General features: G+C 45.3%; 2 protein-coding genes across 2 annotated transcripts in view; both read right to left on the minus strand.

Annotated features, from left to right (window-relative positions):
• ABL1 (ABL proto-oncogene 1, non-receptor tyrosine kinase) overlaps window positions 1–20,597 on the minus strand; it is a 140,322-nt gene extending 119,725 nt beyond the window's left edge. The window contains exon 1 of the mRNA XM_066255939.1: window positions 19,733–20,597. Within this exon, the coding sequence (XP_066112036.1) occupies window positions 19,733–19,868 (136 nt within the window). The 5' untranslated portion in view covers window positions 19,869–20,597. The remainder of the gene's footprint in view (window positions 1–19,732) is intronic.
• LOC136323922 (uncharacterized) lies at window positions 20,329–20,591 on the minus strand. The gene has a single exon (XM_066255941.1). The coding sequence runs from the start codon at window positions 20,589–20,591 to the stop codon at window positions 20,493–20,495; it is 99 nt and encodes a 32-aa protein (XP_066112038.1). The 3' UTR covers window positions 20,329–20,492.
• Window positions 20,598–22,816: the final 2,219 nt, after the last annotated feature.

Raw genomic sequence — 22,816 nt, forward strand, 5'->3', positions numbered from 1 at the left:
TAAGTACCATCATCTGGAAAAACCAACTTTGGACCAAACTAAGAGGACTCTTCAACCAAGGAACACTGAAGAAGCCACACTGAGACTGGTAGGAAAAGCGGAAACATGGAGGGCTGCCCAGCTCCCCGGAGCCAACGGCAGCCCAGAGAGACTCTCATGGCAGGAAGTGAGTTTAGCGGAGAGGGGAGGGTCCTGAACCCCAGGAACAAAGCCCCAGCCTTCAGCCCCAGAGCCTAGAAGAGGCATATGGACAGTATTTAGCTGTGAAACAAGTCAGGATACTGTTTGTGAAAAAGAGATTTCTCAACCCCAGGATTCTTCTTAAAGGGACTGCACAGAAAACCTCTCCACAACCACTCACCCGGGCCTCCGGGGAACAGACAGGGAGAGAGGAGAGGACCGGAGCAGCGGGAAGAGAGTGTAATATAGGAGGCACAGGGAGAAATACTTTGAGAGACAGCCACCCTAACCCCTGGGCTGAGTCACTCCCCAAATCTGAAGAGAATATTTCCCTTGGAAACAGCAATACCAGCAAAGGGAAGCAGGACACCAGCCAAACAAGCTCTCCCGTGGCACTCAGGGCAGAGTCAGTTAGAAGGAGGGACCTTTCAGGACTACAGTATTGGGTTTCTGAGCTGCAGTGTCCCTACCCACACGGCTGAGGGCTCGCGGCGGCAGGATGCGAAAGCCAGCCAGCCACAACTGAGGCCCAGGTGTGAGCTCAGTCTTGCCCGGCTGGGGTGGAGGGGATGTGGGAAAGTGGTCAGGCCCAACTGCAGGCAGCCTGCAATCCCGCCTGCGGGGGAAGGGCAAGAGCCCTGGAAGGGGCGGAGACCCACCACTGAGCAAGGGCTCAGGCGCACAGCCTCGCCTGGCCTGCAGAACCAAAGCTTGCGCCCGATGCTTGAGTCGGCTCCTCCCACGGGGTTGGAGTGAAAGCCAAGAATCAGGCGGAGTCCCATGAATGAGCATTGGCACTGCAGCCCCAACCCACCCACGGAGCCAAGGCTTGCAGTGGGGAGTGGGCTCCTCCCGTGGGCGCAGGGCATAAACCCTAAATCAAGCGGAGACCCACAGCTGAGCAAAGGTGCTCACCCCTGCCCTCAGGGCCAAGGCTTGCCGTGGGCATGGCGCATAATCCCACCCATGGGAGTTGGGCAAAGGCCGAGGCTTGTACACCCGAGCACGTGATCACAGCCTGTCCTGTGGAGGAGAGGCAGAAACCACAGCGACAGCCCCAGTGGGCTGGCACCGGCAAGCCAATACCCCAACACCCTAGGCAGCAACGGCAGAGGGGGTGGAGGATCTGCAAAAAGACCACACCTAGGGAACAGAGAGGCCACACCCATTGGACTCCAGTAGCCAAAACCTTCTTATACACAGACAAAATGAGAAGGCAGAGAAATGCAACACAAATGAATCAAGAGAAATCCCCAGAAAAGGACCTGAATGAGTCAGATATAGCCAAATTACCAGATGCAGAGTTTAAACTGATGTTTTTTTTGTTTATTTTTTTTTGTTGGTTTTTTTTTACAGAGGCAGAGATAGACAGGGACAGACAGGAACGGAGAGAGATGAGAAGCATCAATCATCAGTTTCTCGTTGTGCGTTGCGACTTCTTAGTTGTTCATTGATTGCTTTCTCATATGTGCCTTGACCGTGGGCCTTCCGCAGACTCAGTAACCCCCTGCTGGAGCCAGCGACCTTGGGTCCAAGCTGGTGAGCTCTTTGCTCAAGCCAGATGAGCCCGCGCTCAAGCTGGCGACCTCGGGGTCTCGAACCTGGGTCCTTCCGTATCCCAGTCCGATGCTCTATCCACTGCGCCACCACCTGGTCAGGCCAGATGCAGAGTTTAAAATAATGATTGTTAGGATGCTCAAAGATCTTAGAACAACAATAGATGGTCATTATGAACCCCTAAATAGATAGCAAATATAAAAAAGGACATTGAAATAATAAAAAAAGAATCAGTCAGAAATGACAAATACAAAATCAGAAATGAAGAACACAATGAAAAGAATTAAAATCAGGATGGATGAAGCTGAGGATTGAATCAGCAAGTTAGAGCAGTGCTCCCCAACCTTTTTTGAGCCATGGACCAGTTTAATGTCAGAAAATATTTTCACAGACCGGCCTTTAGGATGGGACGGGATAAATGTATCATGTGACCGAGACAAGCATCAAGAGTGAGTCTTAGACAGATGTAACAGGGAATCTGGTCATTTTTTAAAAAATAAAACATCGTTCAGACTTAAATATAAATAAAACAGAAATAATGTAAGTTATTTATTCTTTCTCTGCTGATCGGTACCAAATGGCCCACAGACCGGTACTGGTCTGTGGCCCAGGGGTTGAGAACCACTGAGTTAGAGGACAAGATAAATGAAGGCACGGAAGCAGAGCAAAAGAAAAGAAAAGAGACTCAAAAAGTCTGAGGAAACTTTAAAAGAGCTATATGACAACATGAAGAGAAATAACATCTGCATCATAGGGGTTCCTGAAGAAGAGAAAGAACAAGGGATAGAGACTTTGTTCAAACATATAGCTGAAAACTTCCCTAAATTAAGGCAGGAAAATGTCTCACAAGTTCAAGAAGCACACAGAACTCCATTAAAGAGAAACCCAAAGAAATCTACGCCAAGACACATCATAATTAAAATACCAAAGCTAAGTGTTAAAGAGAAAATACTAAAAGCTGCTAGAGAAAAAAAAGGCTATCACCTACAAAGGAGCCCCCATAAGGATGACATCTGACTTCTCAACAGAAACACTTGAGGCCAGAGGAAATGGCAAGAAATATTCAAAGTAATGCAGAACAAGAGCCAACAACCAAGACTACTTTATCCAGCAAGGCTATCATTTAAAATTGAAGGAGAAATAAAAAGCTTCCCAGACAAAAAAAAAACAAAACTCAAGGAATTCACTACAACCAAACCAATGCTGCAAGAAATGCTAAGGGGCCTGTTGTAAACAGATCAAAGGGGGAAAAGAATATAGCAAAAGAGGAATACAGCTTTAAAGAATAAAATGGCAATAAACAACTACATATCAATAATAACCTTAAATGTAAATGGATTAAAGATCCAATCAAAAGACATAGGGTAGCTGCATGGATAAGAAAACAAGACCTGCCTGACCAGGCGATGGCACAGTGGATAGAGCATCAGACTGGGATGCAGAGGACCCAGGTTCGAGACCCCTGAGGTCGCCAGCTTGAGTGCAGACTCATCTGGCTTGAGCAGCAAGCTCACCAGCTTGGGCCCAACCCAAGGTCGCTGGCTCAAGCAAGGGGTTACACGGTCTTGCTGCCCGTGGTCAAGGCACATATGAGAAAGCAATCAATGAACAACTAAAGTGTCGCAAAAAAAAACTGATGATTGATGCTTCTCATCTCTCTACATTCCTGTCTGTCTATCCCTGTCTATCCCTCTCTCTGACTCTCTCTCTGTCCCTGTAAAAAAAAAAGAAAGAAAAGAAGAAAAAAGAAAACAAGACCCATACATATGCTGTCTACAAGAGACACACCTTAAAACAAAAGATGCACATAGACTGAAGGTAAAAGGATAAAAAAAAAAATTTCACGCAAATGAAATAAAAAGCTGGGGTAGCAATACTTATATCAGACAAAATGGACTTTAATATTTTATTTTTAACTTTATTCAGTTTTTTGTTTTTTTTTTTTAGAGAGACAGAGAGAGAGAGAGAGAGAGAGAAGGGAGAGGAGCAGAAAGCATCAACTCTCATATGTGCCTTGGCCAGGCAAGCCCAGGGTTTTGAATCGGCGACCTCAGCGTTCCCAGGTCGACACTTTATCCACTGCGCCACCACAGGTCAGGCTCAGACAAAATGGACTTTAAAACAAAGGCTACAGTAAGAGATAAAGAAGGTCACTACATAATGATAAAGGGAGCAATCCAACAGAAATATATAACCATTATAAATATCTATGCACCTAATATAGGAGCACCTAAATATATAAAGCAGACTTTGATGGATATAAAGGGCGAGATCAACAGCAATACTACAATAGTAGGGGATTTAAATACCCCACTAACATCACTAGACAGATCCTCAAGAAAGAAAATTAACAAAGAAACAACAGACTTAAAGGACACACTAGATCAACTGGATTTAATAGATATCTTCAGAACCTTTCACCCTAAAACAGCAGATATACATTCTTTTCAAGCGCTCATGGTACATTCTCTAGGATAGACCACATGTTAGGGCACAAAAGCGGTCTCAACAAATTTAAGAAGATTGAAATCATATCAAGCATCTTCTCTGATCACAATGGCATGAAACTAGAAATCAACCACAACAGAAAAACTGAAAAATACTCCAACACTTAGAAACTAGCATGTTATTAAATAACAAATGGGTAAACAATGAGATCAAAGAAGAAATAAAAAAAGTTCCTAGAAACGAATGATAATGAACATACATCAACTCAAAATTTATGGGACACAGCAAAAGCAGTCCTGAGAGGGAAGTTCATAGCATTACAAGCATACCTTAAGAAGCTAAAACCGCGCAAATAAACAACTTGACCCTGCATCTAAAAGAACTAGAAAAAGAACAGCAAGTAAAGCCCAGAGGTAGTAGAAGGAAGGAAATAATAAAGATCAGAGAGAAAATAAATGACTTAGAGGCTAAAGAAACAATACAGAGGAACAATGAAACCAAAAGCTGGTTCTTTGAAAGGGTAAACAAGATCGATGAACCTTTACTTTAAAAAGACTCACCAAGAAAAAAAAGAGAGAGGACTCATATAAATAAAATTAGAAATGAAAGTGGAGAAATAACAACTGACACAAAAATACAAAATATTGTAAGAAAATACTATGAAGAACTGTATACCAAAAAATTAAACAACCTAGGTGAAATGGACAAATTCCTTGAAACATTTAATCTTCCAAAAATCAATCTGGAAGAATCAGAAAACCTAAACAAACCGATTACAACAAATGAGATTGAAACAGTTAACAAAGAAAAGTCCTGGGCCTGATGGCTTCACAAGTGAATTCTACCAAATATTCAAAGAACTAACTCCTATCCTTCTCAAGCTATTTCAAAAAATTCAAGAGGAAGGAAGACTTCCAAGCTCCTTTTATGAGGCGAGCATAATTCTGATTCCAAAACCAGGCAAAGACAACACAAAGAAAGAAAATTATAGGCCAATATCCCTGATGAATTTAGATGCTAAAATCCTCAACAAAATATTAGCAAACTGGCTCCAGCAATATATGAAAAAAATCATACATATGATCAAGTAAGATTTACTCTTGGGAGGCAAGGCTGGTACAGTATTCACAAATCAATCAATGTGATTCATCACATAAACCAAAGGAAGGAGAAAAACCACATGATAATTTCAATAGATGCAGAAAAAGCATTTGATAAAATCCAGCACCCATTCATAATCAAAACTCTCAGCAAAGTGGGAATACAGGGAACATACCTCAACATGATAAAGGCCATCTATGACAAACCCACAGTCAACATCATACTCAATGGGCAAAAATTAAAAGCAATTCCCTTAAGAACAGGAACAAGGCAGGGGTGCCCCCTTTCACCACTCTTATTCAACATAGTTCTGGAAGTCCTAGCCACAGCAATCAGACAAGAAGAAGAAATAAAAGGCATTCAAATTGGAAAAGATGTAAAACTATCATTATTTGCAGATGATATGATATTGTACATATAAAACCCTAAAGTCTCAGTCAAAAAACTACTGGACCGCCCTGGCCGGTTGGCTCAGCGGTACAGCGTCGGCCTGGCATGCAGGAGTCCCGGGTTCGATTCCCAGCCAGGGCACACAGGAGAAGCGCCCATCTGCTTCTCCACCCTCCCCCTCCTTCCTTTCTGTCTCTCTCTTCCCCTCCAGCAGCCAAGGCTCCATTGGAGCAAAGATGGCCCGGGCGCTGGGGATGGCTCTGTGGCCTCTGCCTCTCAGGCACTAGAATGGCTCTGGATGCAACAGAGCGACGCCCCAGAGGGGCAGAACATCGCCCCATGGTGGGCATGCCGGGTGGACCCCGGTTGGGCGCATGCGGGAGTCTGTCTGACTGCCTCCCCATTTCCAGCTTCGGAAAAATAAAAAACAAAGAAACAAACAAACAAAAAAACTACTGGACCTGATAAATGAATTCAGTAAGGTAGCAGGATATAAAATTAATACTCAGAATTCAGAGGCATTTTTATACACTAACAATGAACAGTCAGAAAGAGAAATTAAGGAAGCAATCCCCTTCACTATTGCAACCAAAAAAATAAAGTACCTAGGAGTAAATTTAACTAAGGAGATTAAAGACTTATACTCAGAAAATTATAAAACATTGATAAAAGAAGTCAGGGAAGATACAAACAAGAGGAAGCATATACCGTGCTCATGGTTAGGAAGAATAAACATCATTAAAATGTCTTTATTACCCAAAGCAATTTATAAATTCAATGCAATACCAATTAAAATACCGGTGACATACTTCAAAGATATAGAACACATATTCCAAAAATTTATATGAAACCAAAAAAGAACACAAATAGCCTCAGCAATCTTGAAAAGGAAGAATAAAGTGGGAGATATCACACTTCCTGATATCAAGTTATACTACAAGGCCATTGTACTCAAAACAGATCAATGTTCTTGCCCCTCTCTCTCTCTCTTTCCTTTCCTCTCTCTCAAATCAATAAATAAAAATACTATTTTTTAAACACGACTCCCTTTTTTTTTTTTTTTAAGTTATAGGCATTTTTTTCCTTTTTTTATTTTTATTTTTATTTATTCATTTTAGAGAGGGAAGAGAGAGGGGGAGGGAGGAGCAGGAAGCATCAACTCCCATATGTGCCTTGACCAGGCAAGTGCAGGGTTTCGAACCAGCGACCTCAGTGTTCCAGGTCGACGCTTTATCCACTGCGCCACCACAGGTCAGGCAATAAAAATACTTTTAATTAAACAAGAATTAAAATAGCCAACTGATCATGTTGATTGAACTTCAAATTACTTTCTAAATCAAATCTTCCTTTTTTTTTTTTTTTTTTGTATTTTTCTGAAGTTGGAAACAGGGAGGCAGTCAGAAAGACTCCCGCTTGCGCCCAACCAGGATCCACCCGGCATGCCCACCAGGGGGAGATGCTCTGCCCATCTGGGGCCTCGCTCTGTTGCAACCAGAGCCATTCTAGCGTCTGAGGCAGAGGCCACAGAGCCATCCTCAGTGCCCAGGCCAACTTTGCTCCAATGGAAATCTTCCTTGATTAAATAATTTACAGAAATGTATAATGTTTTTCATTAAAAAAAAATGTAGCTATTTTCAAAGTAACACTCCTTATATTTCCTGAAGTCTTTCTCCATTATACCTGTATTTTAATTAAACCTAAAAATAAATAAATAAATAATCTGGCCTGACCAGATAGTGTTGCAGTGGATAGAGTGTCAGACTGGAATGTGGAAGACCCAGGTTCGAAACCCCGAGGTAGCCAGCTTGAGCGTGGGATCATAGATATGACCCCATTGTCACCGGCTTGAGCCCAAGGCCTCTGGCTTGAGGGCGGGGGTCGCTCATTCTGCTGAACTGCCCCCCCTCCCCCATCAGGGCACATGTGAGAAAGCAATCAATGAACAACTAAGGTGATGCAACAGAGAATTGATGCTTCTCATCTCTCTCTCCTCCTTTCCTGTCTGTCTCTCCCTATCTGTCCTTCTCTCTGTCTGTCACACACATACACACACACAAAATCTGGAAACATTATGCATTTAGTTTAGCTGATAAGGGCATGATCATGAATTAGACCAGTAGTTCTCAAACTTTTTGAAGTCGGAGTGCATTTAAATTCTACAAATAATTGTGGGTGCACTATATACAAATTTCTGAGAAATATGTTATAATGATTAAGTCAAATATTAAAGAAAAAAGAAATAAAGTTCAAGCATGCTTTTATGGTAATTAAATAAAGTAAATATGACAAAATTAAATTTATTCTGACATTAAAACATTTTTATGTTACATTTTTTGAGTTATGCTTTTTAGCCTTTTTTAGCCTTTTTTAAATTTTATTTATTGATTTTTAGAGAGAGAGGAGTGAGAGAAAGAGAGAGAGAGAGAGAGAGAGAGAGAAGGGGGAGGAGCAGGAAGCATCAACTCCCATATGTGCCTTGACCAGGCAAGCCCAGGGTTTCGAACTGGCAACCTCAGTGTTCCAGGTCCATGCTTTATCCCACTGCGCCACCACAGGTCAGGCTGAGTTATGCTTTTTAGAATTAGTAAAAAAGAGGGGTTAAAAAATAAAAAAAACCGCAAAAAAGTTATCTTTTTATATATATAGATACATTCTTAGTGAGATTGAGTAAATTCTGCAGGTCCCAGAACAAATGTTTTAAGTTTTTTTCATTCTTGTGTTTATGAGAAACATGAGCCTGCTGTGTCCTAGTGATTTCTTCAATGTTTGGGAATATATTTGAAAGCCAAACTCTCATTTCCTTATCAGTATATTGAAGAATTCCTCCCTTTTTACTCTTGTGTTGAGTGCAGAAAACCATCACCATACATACCATCTTAACTTTACACCAAACAAAGGATAGAAGAAACTTGCCTCCAGTCTTTCTGGGGAACATGGGGGTAGTGTAAACAATCCAGCACCACAGCTTAACAGCCTTTTGCAACCTAATCAGGCAAGTGAGGTGGGGGGTTGGGCAGACTGTCAGCTTACAGCCAATTCCCCACACCTCTGTCCCCCAAAAATCTAAACTCCAAAAGCCCTGTTGGTTTTTTGTTCCCCAACAGGCACATACTTCTCTGGAATACCATAGGGCACACCTGGAAATCTTCTAGGGTGCACCCTTTGAGAACCACTGAATTAGATGATGCCAAGGAAGATACTAATTAAATGTCAGCATATTATGGCCCAGCCAGAGTAACATAAAGCTGTACAGTAGGCTTATTGCTAACAAATCACAATACTTTTCTGTATTTAAAGAGCTCTATTTTCACTGCTAGACTTTTGAAAGCTCATATATCACACATAAAAAATACATTTCTCTAAGAAAAAAGTTTTCTTTACATTGTATCCACTAAGTAATAGATTTTGTTTTTAATGGGAAGGGGAGTAATCACTATTATTATTACTCATAATATCTTGTTTTAACATTTTTATGTGTTCACCTTCATCTACACAAATCATCTCATCCCAGCAACAACCTCAATTGTGCTTCTCAAACAAAAATTATCTGGATATGTTAATAATGATCAATTCTTAATTTTCATTTTTTTCCTTTTTAAAAATACCTGAAATTGTTGTGGTATTAAATAACATTGCCTGACCAGGTGGTGGCGCAGTGGATAGAGAGTCGGACTGGGATGTGGAGGACCCAGGTTCGAGACCCCAAGGTCGCCAGCTTGAGCGAGGGCTCATCGGGTTTGAGCAAGGCTCACCAGCTGGAGCCCAAGGTCGCTGGCTCAAGCAAGGGGTCAGTCGGTCTGCTGTAGCCCCCTCCCCCCTCCCCCCGTCAAGGCATGTATGAGAAATCAATCAATGAACAACTAAGGAGCTGCAACGAAGAACTGATGTTTCTCATCTCTCTCCCTCCTGTCTGTCCCTATCTCTGACTCTCTCTGTCTCTGCCACACACACACACACACACACACACAAAAATATATATATATATATATGTATATCTTAACATATTAAAAGTGACTGGACTAGTGCCTGAATACAGAAAGCACTAACCAAATGTTACCTGTTATTATCACTAGCCTAGATAAGGAAAGGCAATTGAAAGACAAACACTATCAGGACATTTCTCTTCCCTTAGGCAATGTTCTGACTTTATGTTTGGCTAGGAGGCTCTTCGCATTGAGATTTAAGTTTTTGGTTTTCCTCCTACTTGACCATCATACCTCAAGAATGGACACTGTTCTGAGGTCAAAGCTATTTGAACAGTTAGGCAAACAGTGACCACAAGCAGGCTTCCAGGAAGACGAACTGAGCAAGTTTTCGAGCATTCTTCCCCCTGGGCAGGAAGACCCCCCTACTGACATTCAGCAGCATTTACAACTCTGCCTGGCTTCCTTACAGTGTAGCCTACAACAATAAAAACTCCCTAAAACCCAGTCCTGTCTTCTTTAAACAGGGCATGGGGCTTAGTACGTGAGCTTGAGGTGCCAACTGCTGGAACGAGCCAAACCCTAGAACAGGGAACCTTTTTGGTTGAGAGAGCCATGAACGCCACATTTTTTAATTTATTTTTTGTATTTTTCTGAAGCTAGAAACCGGGAGAGACAGACAGACTCCTGCATGCACCCAACCGGGATCCACCCGGCACGCCCACCAGGGGGCAGCGCTCTGCCCACCAGGGGGCGATGCTCTGCCCCTCTGGGCATTGCTCTGCCACTACCAGAGCCACTCTAGCGCCTGGGGCAGAGACCAAGGAGCCATCCCCAGCGCCCAGGCCATCTTTGCTCCAATGGAGCCTCGGCTGCGGGAGGGGAAGAGAGAGACAGAGAGGAAGGAGAGGGAGAGGGGTGGAGAAGCAGATGGGCGCTTCTCCTGTGTGCCCTGGCCGGGAATCAAACCCGGGACTTCTACACACCAGGCCGACGCTCTACCACTGAGCCAACCGGCCAGGGCCAACACCACATATTTGTAATTCTGTGAGAGCCATACAACCACCCTTGTACGTTACACATTATCCAATAAAAATTTGGTGTTGTCCGGAGGACAGCTGTGATTGGCTCCAGCCACCCGCAACCATGAACATGAGCGGCAGGAAATGAATGGATTGTAATACATGAGAATGTTTTATTTTTTTTTTTTTTCTGTATTTTTTCTGAAGCCAGAAACAGGGAGAGACAGTCAGACAGATTCCCGCATGCGCCCGACCAGGATCCACCCGGCACGCCCACCAGGGGGCGACACTCTGCCCACCAGGGGACGATGCTCTGCCCCTCCAGGGCATCGCTCTGTTGCGACCAGAGCCACTCTAGCGCCTAGGGCAGAGGCCAAGGAGCCATCCCCAGCGCCCGGGCCATCTTTGCTCCAGTGGAGCCTCGGCTGCGGGAGGGGAAGAGAGAGACAGAGAGGAAGGAGAGGGGGAGGGGTGGAGAAGCAGATGGGCGCTTCTCCTGTGTGCCCTGGCCGGGAATCAAACCCGGGACTTCTGCACGCCAGGCCAACACTCTACCACTGAGCCAACTGGCCAGGGCCTATATATATTTTTTTAATTTTTTAATTTTTTTTTACAGAGACAGAGAGAGGGATAGACAGGGACAGACAGACAGGAACAGAGAGAGATGAGAAGCATCAATCATTAGTTTTTCATTGCGCGTTACAACACCTTAGTTGTTCATTGATTGCTCTCTCATATGTGCCTTGACCGTGGGCCTTCAGCAGACCGAGAAACCCCTTGCTGGAGCCAGCAACCTTGGGTTCAAGCTGGTGGGATTTTGCTCAAACCAGATGAGCCCGCGCTCAAGCTGGTGACCTCGGGGTCTCGAATCTGGGTCCTCTGCATCCCAGTCTGACGCTCTATCCACTGCACCACCACCTGGTCAGGCAGAATGTTTTATATTTTTAACATTATTTTTTTTATTAAAGATTTGTCTGCGAGCCAGATGCAGCCATCAAAAGAGCCACATCTGTCTCGCAAGCCATAGGTTTCTGACCCCTGCCCTAGGAGAAGCAGGAGGGCTGGCACTGGCTAATGCAGTTATCCCCCTAGAAGAGGCCAGTGAGGCAATGGCCAGGCCCCACTACCACACCAGGACTGTGTTTCAAGTCAGTATAAATAACCTATTCTCTCCAGCTGATGCTATCACAAAGTTCAACAATATACCTTAGGGATATAATTAGTAAACTGTAGTAGGAAGACCTAAGGTTATCTTCAGAAAACAGGTTTTCGCCTATTTAACAAAAAAAGAAAGTGTGAAAATGATACAAAACTAAAGAGCAAAACAAATATAAGGAATTGTAATACAGTGTGTCCATAAAGTCATGGTGCACTTTTGACCGGTCACAGGAAAGCAACAAAAGACCATAGAAATGTGAAATCTGCACCAAATAAAAGGAAAACTCTCCCAGTTTCATACCTATTCAGTGCAGTTTGATGTGGGCTCACACACAGATTTTTTTAGGGCTCCGTAGGTAGCTATCAGACTTGTCACTGACTGATGGCCTACCAGAACGGGGTTTCTCCACCAAACTGCCAGTTTCCTTCAACTGCTTATCCCACCAAGTATTGTTATTCCTATGTGGTGGCGCTTCGTTATAAACGCGCCGATATGCACGTTGGTCACAGATTCAAATTTAGCGAGCCACAGAACACACTGAACTTTCCTCTGTACCGTCCACATCTCGACTGGTATGGCTGTGGGCTGCTCCCCTGTATACACGGTGTTACGTCATCATCTGCACATGCGCACATGCTGCCACATCATCCTACAGAAACTGGGAGGATTTTCCTTTTATTTGGTGCAGATTTCACATTTCTATCATCTTTTGTTGCTTTCCTGTGACTGGTCAAAAGTGTAAGCTGCCTTTTTATTTTTAGAGGAAAATAGAATTTACTAAAAGCCAGCAGAGGCCTGACTTGCGGTGGTGCAGTGGAAGCGTCGACCTATTTCAATGAAAACATTGGTGGTGCAAATGATAATCAACCCAAATCAAAATGGTTAAACAATAAGGAAAATGGGTTCTGTCACCTAATTTGAAGTCCAAAGGAGAGATGGCTGCAGCAGCCCCACATGTCCGTCCTCCCGTCTGCCCCTCCCCTGCATTTCAGCTCCAGCCGGAAGCCAGCTGGCCCCCAGAAGCAAAGACCACCCCGGACTCAGCACCAGGGGAAAAGGCCTTGATTTCCCTCCGACGGAGTCAGTCTAGGCTGCCTGTGATTGGCATGGACCAGTGACGCTCAATCCAGGCTGCCTGTTAGAATCACCGGAGGGAGACAACAAACAAACAAGTACCCAAGGAGACACTGCAGACCGAATGGTCAGACCAGGTGGCAGCAGTCCTCTTCCTCCCTGTGATCCTCCTTTTCAATGAAGTTGCTCCTTACTAAACAACAAAACAAACAACTGGGGCGCAGGCCTCTCCCCAGACCAGTTACATCAATCCCTGGGAGTGGGGCCAGGACAGAGTCTTGGTAAGCTCCCGAGGAGACTGTAAAGAACACCCAGGGCTGAAAAGGACCTACTCAGGACATCTCTGGAGCCTGGGACGGGGCCGTTCCTTATGAGATCCACGCGGGTAAAGAGACAGTTACCCTGCACAACTGCGCATTTCAGTATTTGGTACCCAAAGACCCTGGTGAGATGGTTCACAAAAAAACAAATATGTGTGTCCCTTCAACATATTAAAAATGCTCAACCTGCCCTGGCCAGTTGGCTCAGCGGTAGAGCGTCGGCCTGGCGTGCGGGGGACCCGGGTTGGATTCCCGGCCAGGGCACATAGGAGAAGCGCCTATTTGCTTCTCCACCCCCCCTCCTTCCTCTCTGTCTCTCTCTTCCCCTCCCGCAGCCAAGGCTCCATTGGAGCAAAGATGGCCCGGGCGCCGGGGATGGCTCCTTGGCCTCTGCCCCAGGCACTAGAGTGGCTCTGGTCATGGCAGAGCGACGCCCCAGAGGGGCAGAGCATGGCCCCCTGATAGGCAGAGCGTCGCCCCTGGTGGGCGTGCCGGGTGGATCCCGGTCGGGCGCATGCGGGAGTCTGTCTGACTGTCTCTCCCCGTTTCCAGCTTCGGAAAAAAAAGAGAAAAAAAAATGCTCAACCTTGGCCCTGGCCGGTTGGCTCACTGGTGGAGCATCACTAGGCATGTGAATGTCCCAGGTTCTATTCTCAGCTGGGGCACACAGGAGAAGCTCCTATCTGCTTCTCCACCCTTCCCCCTCTCCTCCCTCTCTGTCTCTCTCTTCTCCCACAGCCAAGGCTCCACTGGAGCAAGTTGGCCTGGACGCTGAGGATGGCTCCATGGCCTCTACCTCAGGCACTAGAATGGCTCTGGTTGCAACCAAGCAACGCCCCAGATGGGCAGAGCATCGCCCCCTGGTGGGCATACCAGGTGGATCCCGGTTGGGCGCATGCAGGAGTCTGCCTCCCTGCTTCTCACTTCAGAAAAAATGCAAAAAAACAACAAAAAAACCCCAAAAACAAATAGCTCAATCTTAGAATAGAGCTACTAATTAAAACCATACTAAGGTATTTTCTTTTAGCAGATTAGTAAAAGTCCCAAAGTTTGACAGCACACTATCTTGGCTAGGCTTTGGGGATACAGTCACTCTTGTGCGTTACTAGCGATGGGAAAATAACCTAGCACAAGGTAGAAGGGAATTGGGGAGTACTACCTACCAATATAGTATCCATATTAATATCTATCTACCACTATTAATCTGCTAAGCAACTTCTATCTACTAATAAAAATTACAAACGTGCCTGACCAGGTGGTGGCGCAGTGGATAGAGCGTTGGACTGGGATGCGGAGGACCCAGGTTCGATACCCCGAGGTCACCAGCTTAAGTGTGGGTTCATCTGGTTTGAGCAAAGCTTACCAGCTTGGACCCAAGGTCACTGGCTTGAGCAAGGGGTTTCTCAGTCTGCTGTAGCCCCACGGTCAAGGCACATATGAGAAAGCAATCAATGAACAACTAAGGTGTCGCAACAAAAAACTGATGATTGATGCTTCTCATCTCTCTTCGTTCATGTCTGTCTGTCCCTATCTATCCCTCTCTCTGTCTCTGTAAAAAAAAAAAGAAAAGAAAAAAGAAAAATTACAAACGCATTAAACCCTTGAGCCCAGCGCTCCAACTTTGAGGAATCTCTCTCCCAGCTAAACTTGCACAAGTTGAAATGATAGATAAAAGGTTATTCTTGCAGCACTGTTTCTAACAGTTCAAGACTAGAAATGACCCAAATGTCCAGAAATAAGGAAGTACTTGAAAAGTCAATTATAATTCCAAGACAGTGGGGTACAATGTAGCCATAAGAAAAAGATATCTAATCCGTAGTCAGACGCGTTATCCATTGCGCCACTGGCCCACATGTAAGAAAAAGATATCTATATTCCCTTATGGAAAGATCCTGAGGATATATTAAGTAAAAGACAAAAGAAGTAAAGTATACAACAGTATATATAATATGCTATCTTTCATATAATAAATTCATATTTGCTTGTATTTACAAAAAGACACACTGGAATGATAAAAAAGAAACTAATAAAACTGCTTTCTCAGAAGCTGTTGTGAAAGAAAAAGGATAGAGCGGCTGGTGTAGAAGTAAGCTTCCCAGATCATACATTTGTAATATAGTCTATAGTTTAAATCAGAAAACATACATATATTCAAAAATCTTTTTTTTTTAAGGTGAGTAGAGTGCAGATAGCGAGGCAGACTCCTGCATGTGCCCAACCCGGATCCACTTGGCAACCCCATCTGGGGCTGATGCTCAAGTACCAAGCTATTTTTAGCACCTGAGGCTGATGCACTTGGACCAACCAAGCTATCCTCAGATCCCAGAGTCACACTTGAACCAATCAAGCCACTGGCTGCAAGAGGGGAAAAGGGAAAGAAGGGGGAAAGGAAGGGGGGAGAAACAGATGGTCACTTCTGTGTGCCCTGACCGGAAATCGTATCCAAGACATCCATACTCTGGGCAGACAAACTATCCACTGAGCCACCAGCCAAGGACCAAAATTGTTAAATATAATTTCAAAATGAATTTTAAAAGTGGCCACAACCTGATCTGTGTTGGTGCAGTGGATAAAGCACCGACCTTAGAATGCTGAGGTTGCTGGTTAGAAACCCTGGGCTTGCCTGGTCAAAGCACATATGGGAGTTGATGCTTCCTGCTCCTTCCCCCTTCTCTCTCTCTCTCTAAAAATGAATAAATAAAATCTAAAAAAAAAATTTTTTTAAATGTGGTCATAAAGCTTATTTGACAATATACAGGTTTTTTAGGGGGTAGGGGTGACAGAGTTACATTGAGTGGGACACTTGAATCCATGTTAACACAATAAATTAAAATTAATAAAAAATTAAAAACAAAAACATAATAACAAAAAAGAAAATGTACAGATTTTTAAATTTTTGAATTATAAAATTAAATTCATTATTCATTAAAGCATTAAATTATAAATTATAGAAACATAACTAAGGTATGGTTGTTACACACTGCCATCTTCAAATACCCATATACCAAAGAGTAAGAATATTCAATAGACTTTAGACTATCAAAAATATTTTTAGAAATTTTATTAAATAAATTCTACAACTGAACACCCCTCATTTCAATTGTCAAGATTTTCAAAAGTAATGTTTTTGATAGAAAAAAACAGAAACTATCAAAAACACTTGATTTTAATACCAGCTCTACAATGAATCAGCAACATGACCTAAAAGCACTATTTCAGCACCCTGAACCACAGCCTGCCCTACTGAGACAGGAGTAACACCTATCCTACCAGCACCACAAATCTAATACAGACGTATATATAAAAGTACTTTAAAAATATTTCGACTGACCAGGCGGTGGACCCAGGTTTGAAACCCCAAGGTTACTACTGGCTTGACTGTGAGCTCATCCGGCTTGAGTGCAGGCTCAGCAGCTTGAGTGTGGGGTTGCCGCGTACAGCACGGGATCATACACATGACCCCATGGTCGCTGGCCTGAGGCCAGAGGTCAGTGGCTTGAGTGCAAGGTCGCTGGCTCAGTGGAAGCTCCCCAGTCAAGGCACATATGAGAAAGCAATCGATGAACAACTAAAGTGCCGCAACAAGTTGATGCTTCACATCTCTCTCTCTCTCTCTCTCTCTCTCTAAAAGTAAATGAGTTAAATAAATTTCAATCTTTACACATCCACAAAACATACTTTTTCCAATTCAGGATGCTGCAGAATCACCAATAAAACCATGAATTACCACATGATATTACAGAAGTGGAAAGTAGTTTATGTTGAACCTATTCAGTATCAGAATATGGGAGTTGGATATTTGTTTTATTTTTAGATCCCACATATAAGTGAAATCACACATTTGCCTTTCCCTGTCTGACTTATTTCACTTAGCATAATACCCTCTACATCCATCCATGCAATCGTAATGGCAAGATTTCATTTTATTGCTGAATAATATTTGACTGCATGCATATACCATATATACTCAGACACATACTAGATGTGCAGTTTTATTTAAAAAACAAACAGAAAAACAGAAGCCTAACCAGGTGGTGGTACAGTGGATAGAGCGTTTTACTTGGGATGCTGAGGTCCCAGATTCAAAACCCCAAGGTCACCAGCTTGAGCACAGGCTCATCCAGCATGAGCGCGGGGTCACCAGCATGCGCATGGGGTCCTAGACATGACCTCATGGTTGCTGGCCTGAGACCAAAGGTCACTAGCTTGAAACCCAAGGTCGCTGACGAGAGCAAGGGGTCAACAGCTCGTTGGAGCCCCCTGGTCAAGGCACGTATGAGAAAGCAATCAATGAACAACTCAAGTGCCACAACTATGAGCTGATGCTTCTCATCTCTCTACTTCCTGTCTGGCTCTCTCTCTCTCCTCTCTCACAAAAAAATAAAATAAAATAAAAATCGCGAAACATAATTTAAAACTTCAAGATGAATTAAAATAACTCTCATGTAGGTCCTGGCTGGTTAGCTCAGTTGGTTAGAGCACCATCCCAAAACAACAAAGTTGTGGGTTCAATCCCTAGTGAGGGCACATATGAGAAGCAACCAAAATATGCAGAATGAATGGAACAACAAATGCTTCCCTTCTCCCTCCCTTCTCTTTCTTCCTCTCTCTGTCTCTCAATTAATAAAAATTAAGCCCAGGCTGGATAGCTGTTTGTTGGAACGTTGTCCCAATATGGTGAGATTGTGAGTTCAAACTCGGTCAGCGCACAAACAAGATCAACCAATGACCACACGAATGGGTGGAACAACAAATCGATCTCTCTCTCTCCCTTCCTAAGAATCAGTAAATAGGCTCGACCTGTGGTGGCGCAGTGGATAGAGCATTGACCTGGAGCACTGAGGTCGCTGGTTCGAGGTGCTGGGCTTGCCCGGTCAAGGCACACACAAGAAGCAACAACTAGTTGCTTCCCTCTCCTCCCTCCTTCTCTCTCTCCTCTCTCTAAAAATCAATAAATAAAATATATATATTTTTTAAAAAATCAATCAATAAATTTTTTTCTCTTTTATTAAGTGAGAGGCAGGGAGTCAGAGAGATAAGATTCTCAGCAAGCCCACTAGAGGGTGATGCTCTGCCCACCTGGGGCTGCTGCTCCCTTGCTCAGAACTGAGCTATTTCAGCACCTGAGGCAAGGCCATAGAGCCATCCTCAGCACCCAGGGCCTAACTGCTCGCACCATTCGAGCCATGGCTGTGGGAGAGGAAGAGAGAGAGACAGAGAGGGGAGGCGGAAGGGTGGAGAAGCAGATGGGTGCTTCCCCTGTGTGCCCTGGCCAGAAATTGAACCCAGGACTTCCACACGCCGGGCTGACGCTCTGCTGAACCAAAAGGCCAGGACCATAAAATCTTTTTTAACAATGTAAAAAATTCACTTTATAAATGATGAATTTGGGAAGACCAAACATAACACATTACTAAATTTGTCTGTCTAAAGCCAATGCTAAAATATAACTAAATGTTTTAAGGCAAAGTAAAATCCAAATACCCAGATTATTTAGATAGATGAATGTTTTCCTGTAAGAAAGTCAAACTTCAACTGTCAAATTCAAGTTCACTGAACAGAGGCCTTTGTTTATTGTAGTCATCCACTGTTGAGAGGTATTTGTGATTGAAATTCAAAGTATATCGGCATGTCACTTGCACACATCTTACATTTGTTTATAGGGAGGACTCAACCTATATTTTAATACATAGTACCCAGTCTGGAAAATGTCAGGCTACAGCAGCACAAAGAGAACACTAATTAATTGGTTCGGGGTCGGCCCATTAGAGACGTCTTCTTAGCTGACCCTTAGCCTTAAAACTTCCCACAGAATTCCTGTAAGTCAACACCATAACATGCACTGTCATAACTCAAATGCCAATCATGTCCATAAAAATGTCCAAGACAACCTTTTTTGCCCTGAATGTTATGTGAAACAGGGAGAGAGGAGGAGGAAAGCTCCATCCAAGGGAAAGGACTACCACCTTTGATCAAATGGAACAACTAGAAGCTGGTATTCTCAATTCACGAGGACTGCTGCTTCCCGGCTTGAGTTTCCCCACAGAGCTCCAAAGTGAGTATTTTTAAGTCCCACTTATGATTGAACAGGTCAAAGATATTCATGTCAACTGGGATCTGCGGTCCTTGAGCTTTTGGCGAGCACAAACCACTTTGAGGACATGCTGAGAGCCCCGCATGGATCCAGCAGTACAGGATCCACGCACCTGAGGGGAAGAGCCCACGCCTCGGGGTAGAGCAGCATCATGGGAAAGCACTGAAGTCCAACCCTCTCAGGAAACGGGGAGAGTAAGCCGGCTCGTCCAAGGTCAACCAACAGTCGGCAAGGAGCAGAACCAGGCAAGAAATAAGCAATTCAAAACAATATATATATCGGATTAGGCTGTAGAGTTACCAAGCAACTTTGTCTCCTACAGAGAAACCAAGATAACTACAGAAACAGAAGTGTAAAGCCGAACTGTAAGGAACAACACAAGCGCTTTGTTGTTCAGGATCCTTATGCATTCCTAAACTGAACATTTAAGAGCGAACTGACCAGAAGGCTTGGAAAGCACTCACCGTGTTCCACGAACACATTGCAGTGGGGACCCCCATGCCTCGATGACTCCTTCTTCCCTGCTCCTTTGATAAAGTGCAGGGCGGGCAGACTTGGCCTTCTCTGGTCCCCAAGAACTTTTCCAGGCTGCTGCCCCATAAAGTAAAGATAGGTTCCCCTTTCTTTCCAGAAGAGGGTTCAAGATCTTTCAGAGCGGTCAGTGAGCTGAGAAGGACAAGGGCACACGGTCCACGTGTAGGAAGGGTTTCACATTCACCGCCTCTGGGCGAGCCAGTCACTGAGGTCAATCACGAAGAGACACCATGCATGTCACCCGGGGGGGGGGGGGGGCAGTTTTTAGGCTGATCTATGTAAACAGGAGGTCCGACGATTTTCTCAGTTTATCAATTTGAAGTCAAGTGATTGCAACGCTACCCACAAGTTTTCTCTATGGTTAAGTGTTTCTGGCTGAAGAACGTTTCTACCAAGGAGCACAACCTACCCATCCACAGGCACAGGAGAGGCTACCCAAGGGGAACTGAAGTCATTTCGATCCCCACCCGTGAAGGAAACGCTGGCCGTCTGGGGATGCTGCTCCAGAACTTTTTTCCTGGGGAAGTCACCCACCCCCTCGTTTCTTCATCTTCGGAACCAGCTTCCGGCCGAGCTCGCCGCCGCTCCGGCTTCTGTCGCCGGCTCTCCGGAAGGGAGCACGGGTCACCCAGGCTTCAGCGACAGCTCGCCCTCCGCTCGGACGAGAAGGAATGCATTGCCAGCAACTTTTTAAGTCCGCTTTTTAAAAGGCCTGTGAAACGAGTCCAGACTTTTCCTCTGCATTAAAGTTCTTGGCAGGGCTGAGACGAGGGGGGCCGTCGGTGACATTGGGAGAAGTCAGGACATGAGTGGCTCCAGGGAGCAACCTGGGGGGAAGGGGAGGCCACCTGACAGCAGGGTGGGGGGGCTCCGAGACCAAACTCGGGGCGGCTCGGGGTGCGAGGGCGGCTGCCGGGGCGCGGCTTCCTCGGGGGCGATGCTCCTCTGCGCCTCAGGAAACCGCTGTCCCGAGTCTGGGGGAAAGAGACCACCCCCCAGGGTCCCAGAGCCGGGGCAGGGCTGCAAGGGACGAAGGACTCTTGGGGCTCCAACGGGAGAAGGTGGCGGAAGGGGGAGGAGGCCCGGCCGCCTCAGCTGCCCGGAGTCCGGGGGTCCCTGCCCTAGACACCCCCTCCCCCGGTTCCGAACGCTGCCGCTGCCGCCGCCGCCAGGCAGTCACATCCCCCGAGCTCCGCCGCGGGACCCAGCCTCCCCCCGCAGGTAAGGGCTGTGGACAACGAGGATGCTCCTCAGCTGTAGGACCGGGGAACCGGCTCCGGCTCCGGCGCTGCTCAGGGACGAACACCGACCCCCACGGCCGCCATGATGGACTAGGAGCCGCTCCACAACGAGGCCAGGCCCCGCCCCTGTCCCCGCCCCCAGCGGCGTCGGGAGCACGCTTCGCGACAACCGGGAACCCCTGGCCCCGTTTTCGGGGGTGCCGCCCCACCTTCCCGCTCTTGTCCTCCTGTCCGCCAGCACCCGGCCCCACCACGACCTTTTAAATGTGATTTTTCCGAGTGCAAAGTGAGTAGTAAGGAAGCATCCGCCTCCTCTGTGCCACCATTGGTCCCCGAAACTCCGGGTCAGGTCTCTCTCTTGCGTCCTATTGGCCGATGAAGGCAGTAGAGCTAGAGCACCTAGCCAACCGCTTTGGGCGCAACCCGCAGGGCATGCCGGGAGTTGTGGTCCCGTAGTGCCCGCCCCTGCCCGCGTGTACCCGGGACTTATTGCCCTCGGCTCCCGGTTCCTTCGCTTCGGTCCTAACCTCCTGAGAGCCGGTGGACTCTCGCCGGTCGTGCTTGGTGTGGGGAGGAGTTGGGGTCAATGTCTCCCCTGAGTGGGTCGTAAGACCCGCGAGGAGCCAAAACAAGGAGAAAACTACGGTTTGGATTTTCCCAGAACCGGAGTTGGATTTCTTCCTCTAGCCTCTTTAAGAAAGAAAATTTGGTTCGCTCCTGGAAACCAAGGTCCATGGTGCTCACTCCCCGACTCCAAATTTCCACCTTTTCCTAAAGAAGCATAAATATTAGAACTAGCAACAAATAAATGACTGGAAAACATCCGACATATTGCTAGAGAATCATTCTTTCTTTCTCAGAGGCTAAGCCAGATGCAAACAGAGATGTTTGAGCAGAACCTTTATGATTAAACGACCGCATTTTACAGGTGTACATGCATTGACATGAAAACATCCACTGTGTAAGCCGAGATGTGCAGAGTTTGCTATCACGCCTAGAGAGCTGACCAGTGACCCAGACAGAACCCCACCCCGTCTGAACCTATCTTCTGCAACTAAGAAGCACGCGAATCCTTGTTCTTTCCTCTCCATGTCTCCCCAGTGGTGCACCTACCTGACCAGGATATACCCATTTCTAAGAGGACCCACTCACCACACCGCCTATCTGCACCACGCACTGTTAGGCTTTTCATAAACCGTATTATCTCATTTAATCCTCACGAGGGGCCAATGAGGCATAGAATATTATTCTCCATTATACAGCTGGGAAAACAGATTTAGAAACGTGACTTACTTAAGGTCACTCACTTGCCTAATAGGTGACAAAGTCTCTATTTGAGTCGACTGATGTTGCTCCAAAGCGCATGGCGTTCCACTGTACCATTCACTATCAAATAACTGTTGGCCTGGTGGTGTTAGACAACTGATTTTTTTTAACTGATACTGATACTGGGGGGAAACCACAGCCACATTGTAGGTTTTATACATTGTTATTATCATGTATTTTGGAAGTATCTCTGCTGGATTGGGAAATGGCGATTTCACATAGGCTTCAAGAAATAGTCACCTGGGGGAAATTAATATGAAGCATATGAAAATCTGGGCAGATTCAAAACTGGAATTTATATTCAGATGTTAATTGGTTTCACTTTGCTCTCGCACAAAAAACTCTGGCTGACAAACTTAAATCACTCTCAAAACTTCAATACCCTTGTTCCTTTATTTACTCATTATCTTATCCTGAATTCCACATTGATATTTCTTTTTGGAGACA

Source organism: Saccopteryx bilineata, chromosome 2, assembly GCF_036850765.1.
Source record: "Saccopteryx bilineata isolate mSacBil1 chromosome 2, mSacBil1_pri_phased_curated, whole genome shotgun sequence".
NCBI lineage: Eukaryota > Metazoa > Chordata > Mammalia > Chiroptera > Emballonuridae > Saccopteryx > Saccopteryx bilineata.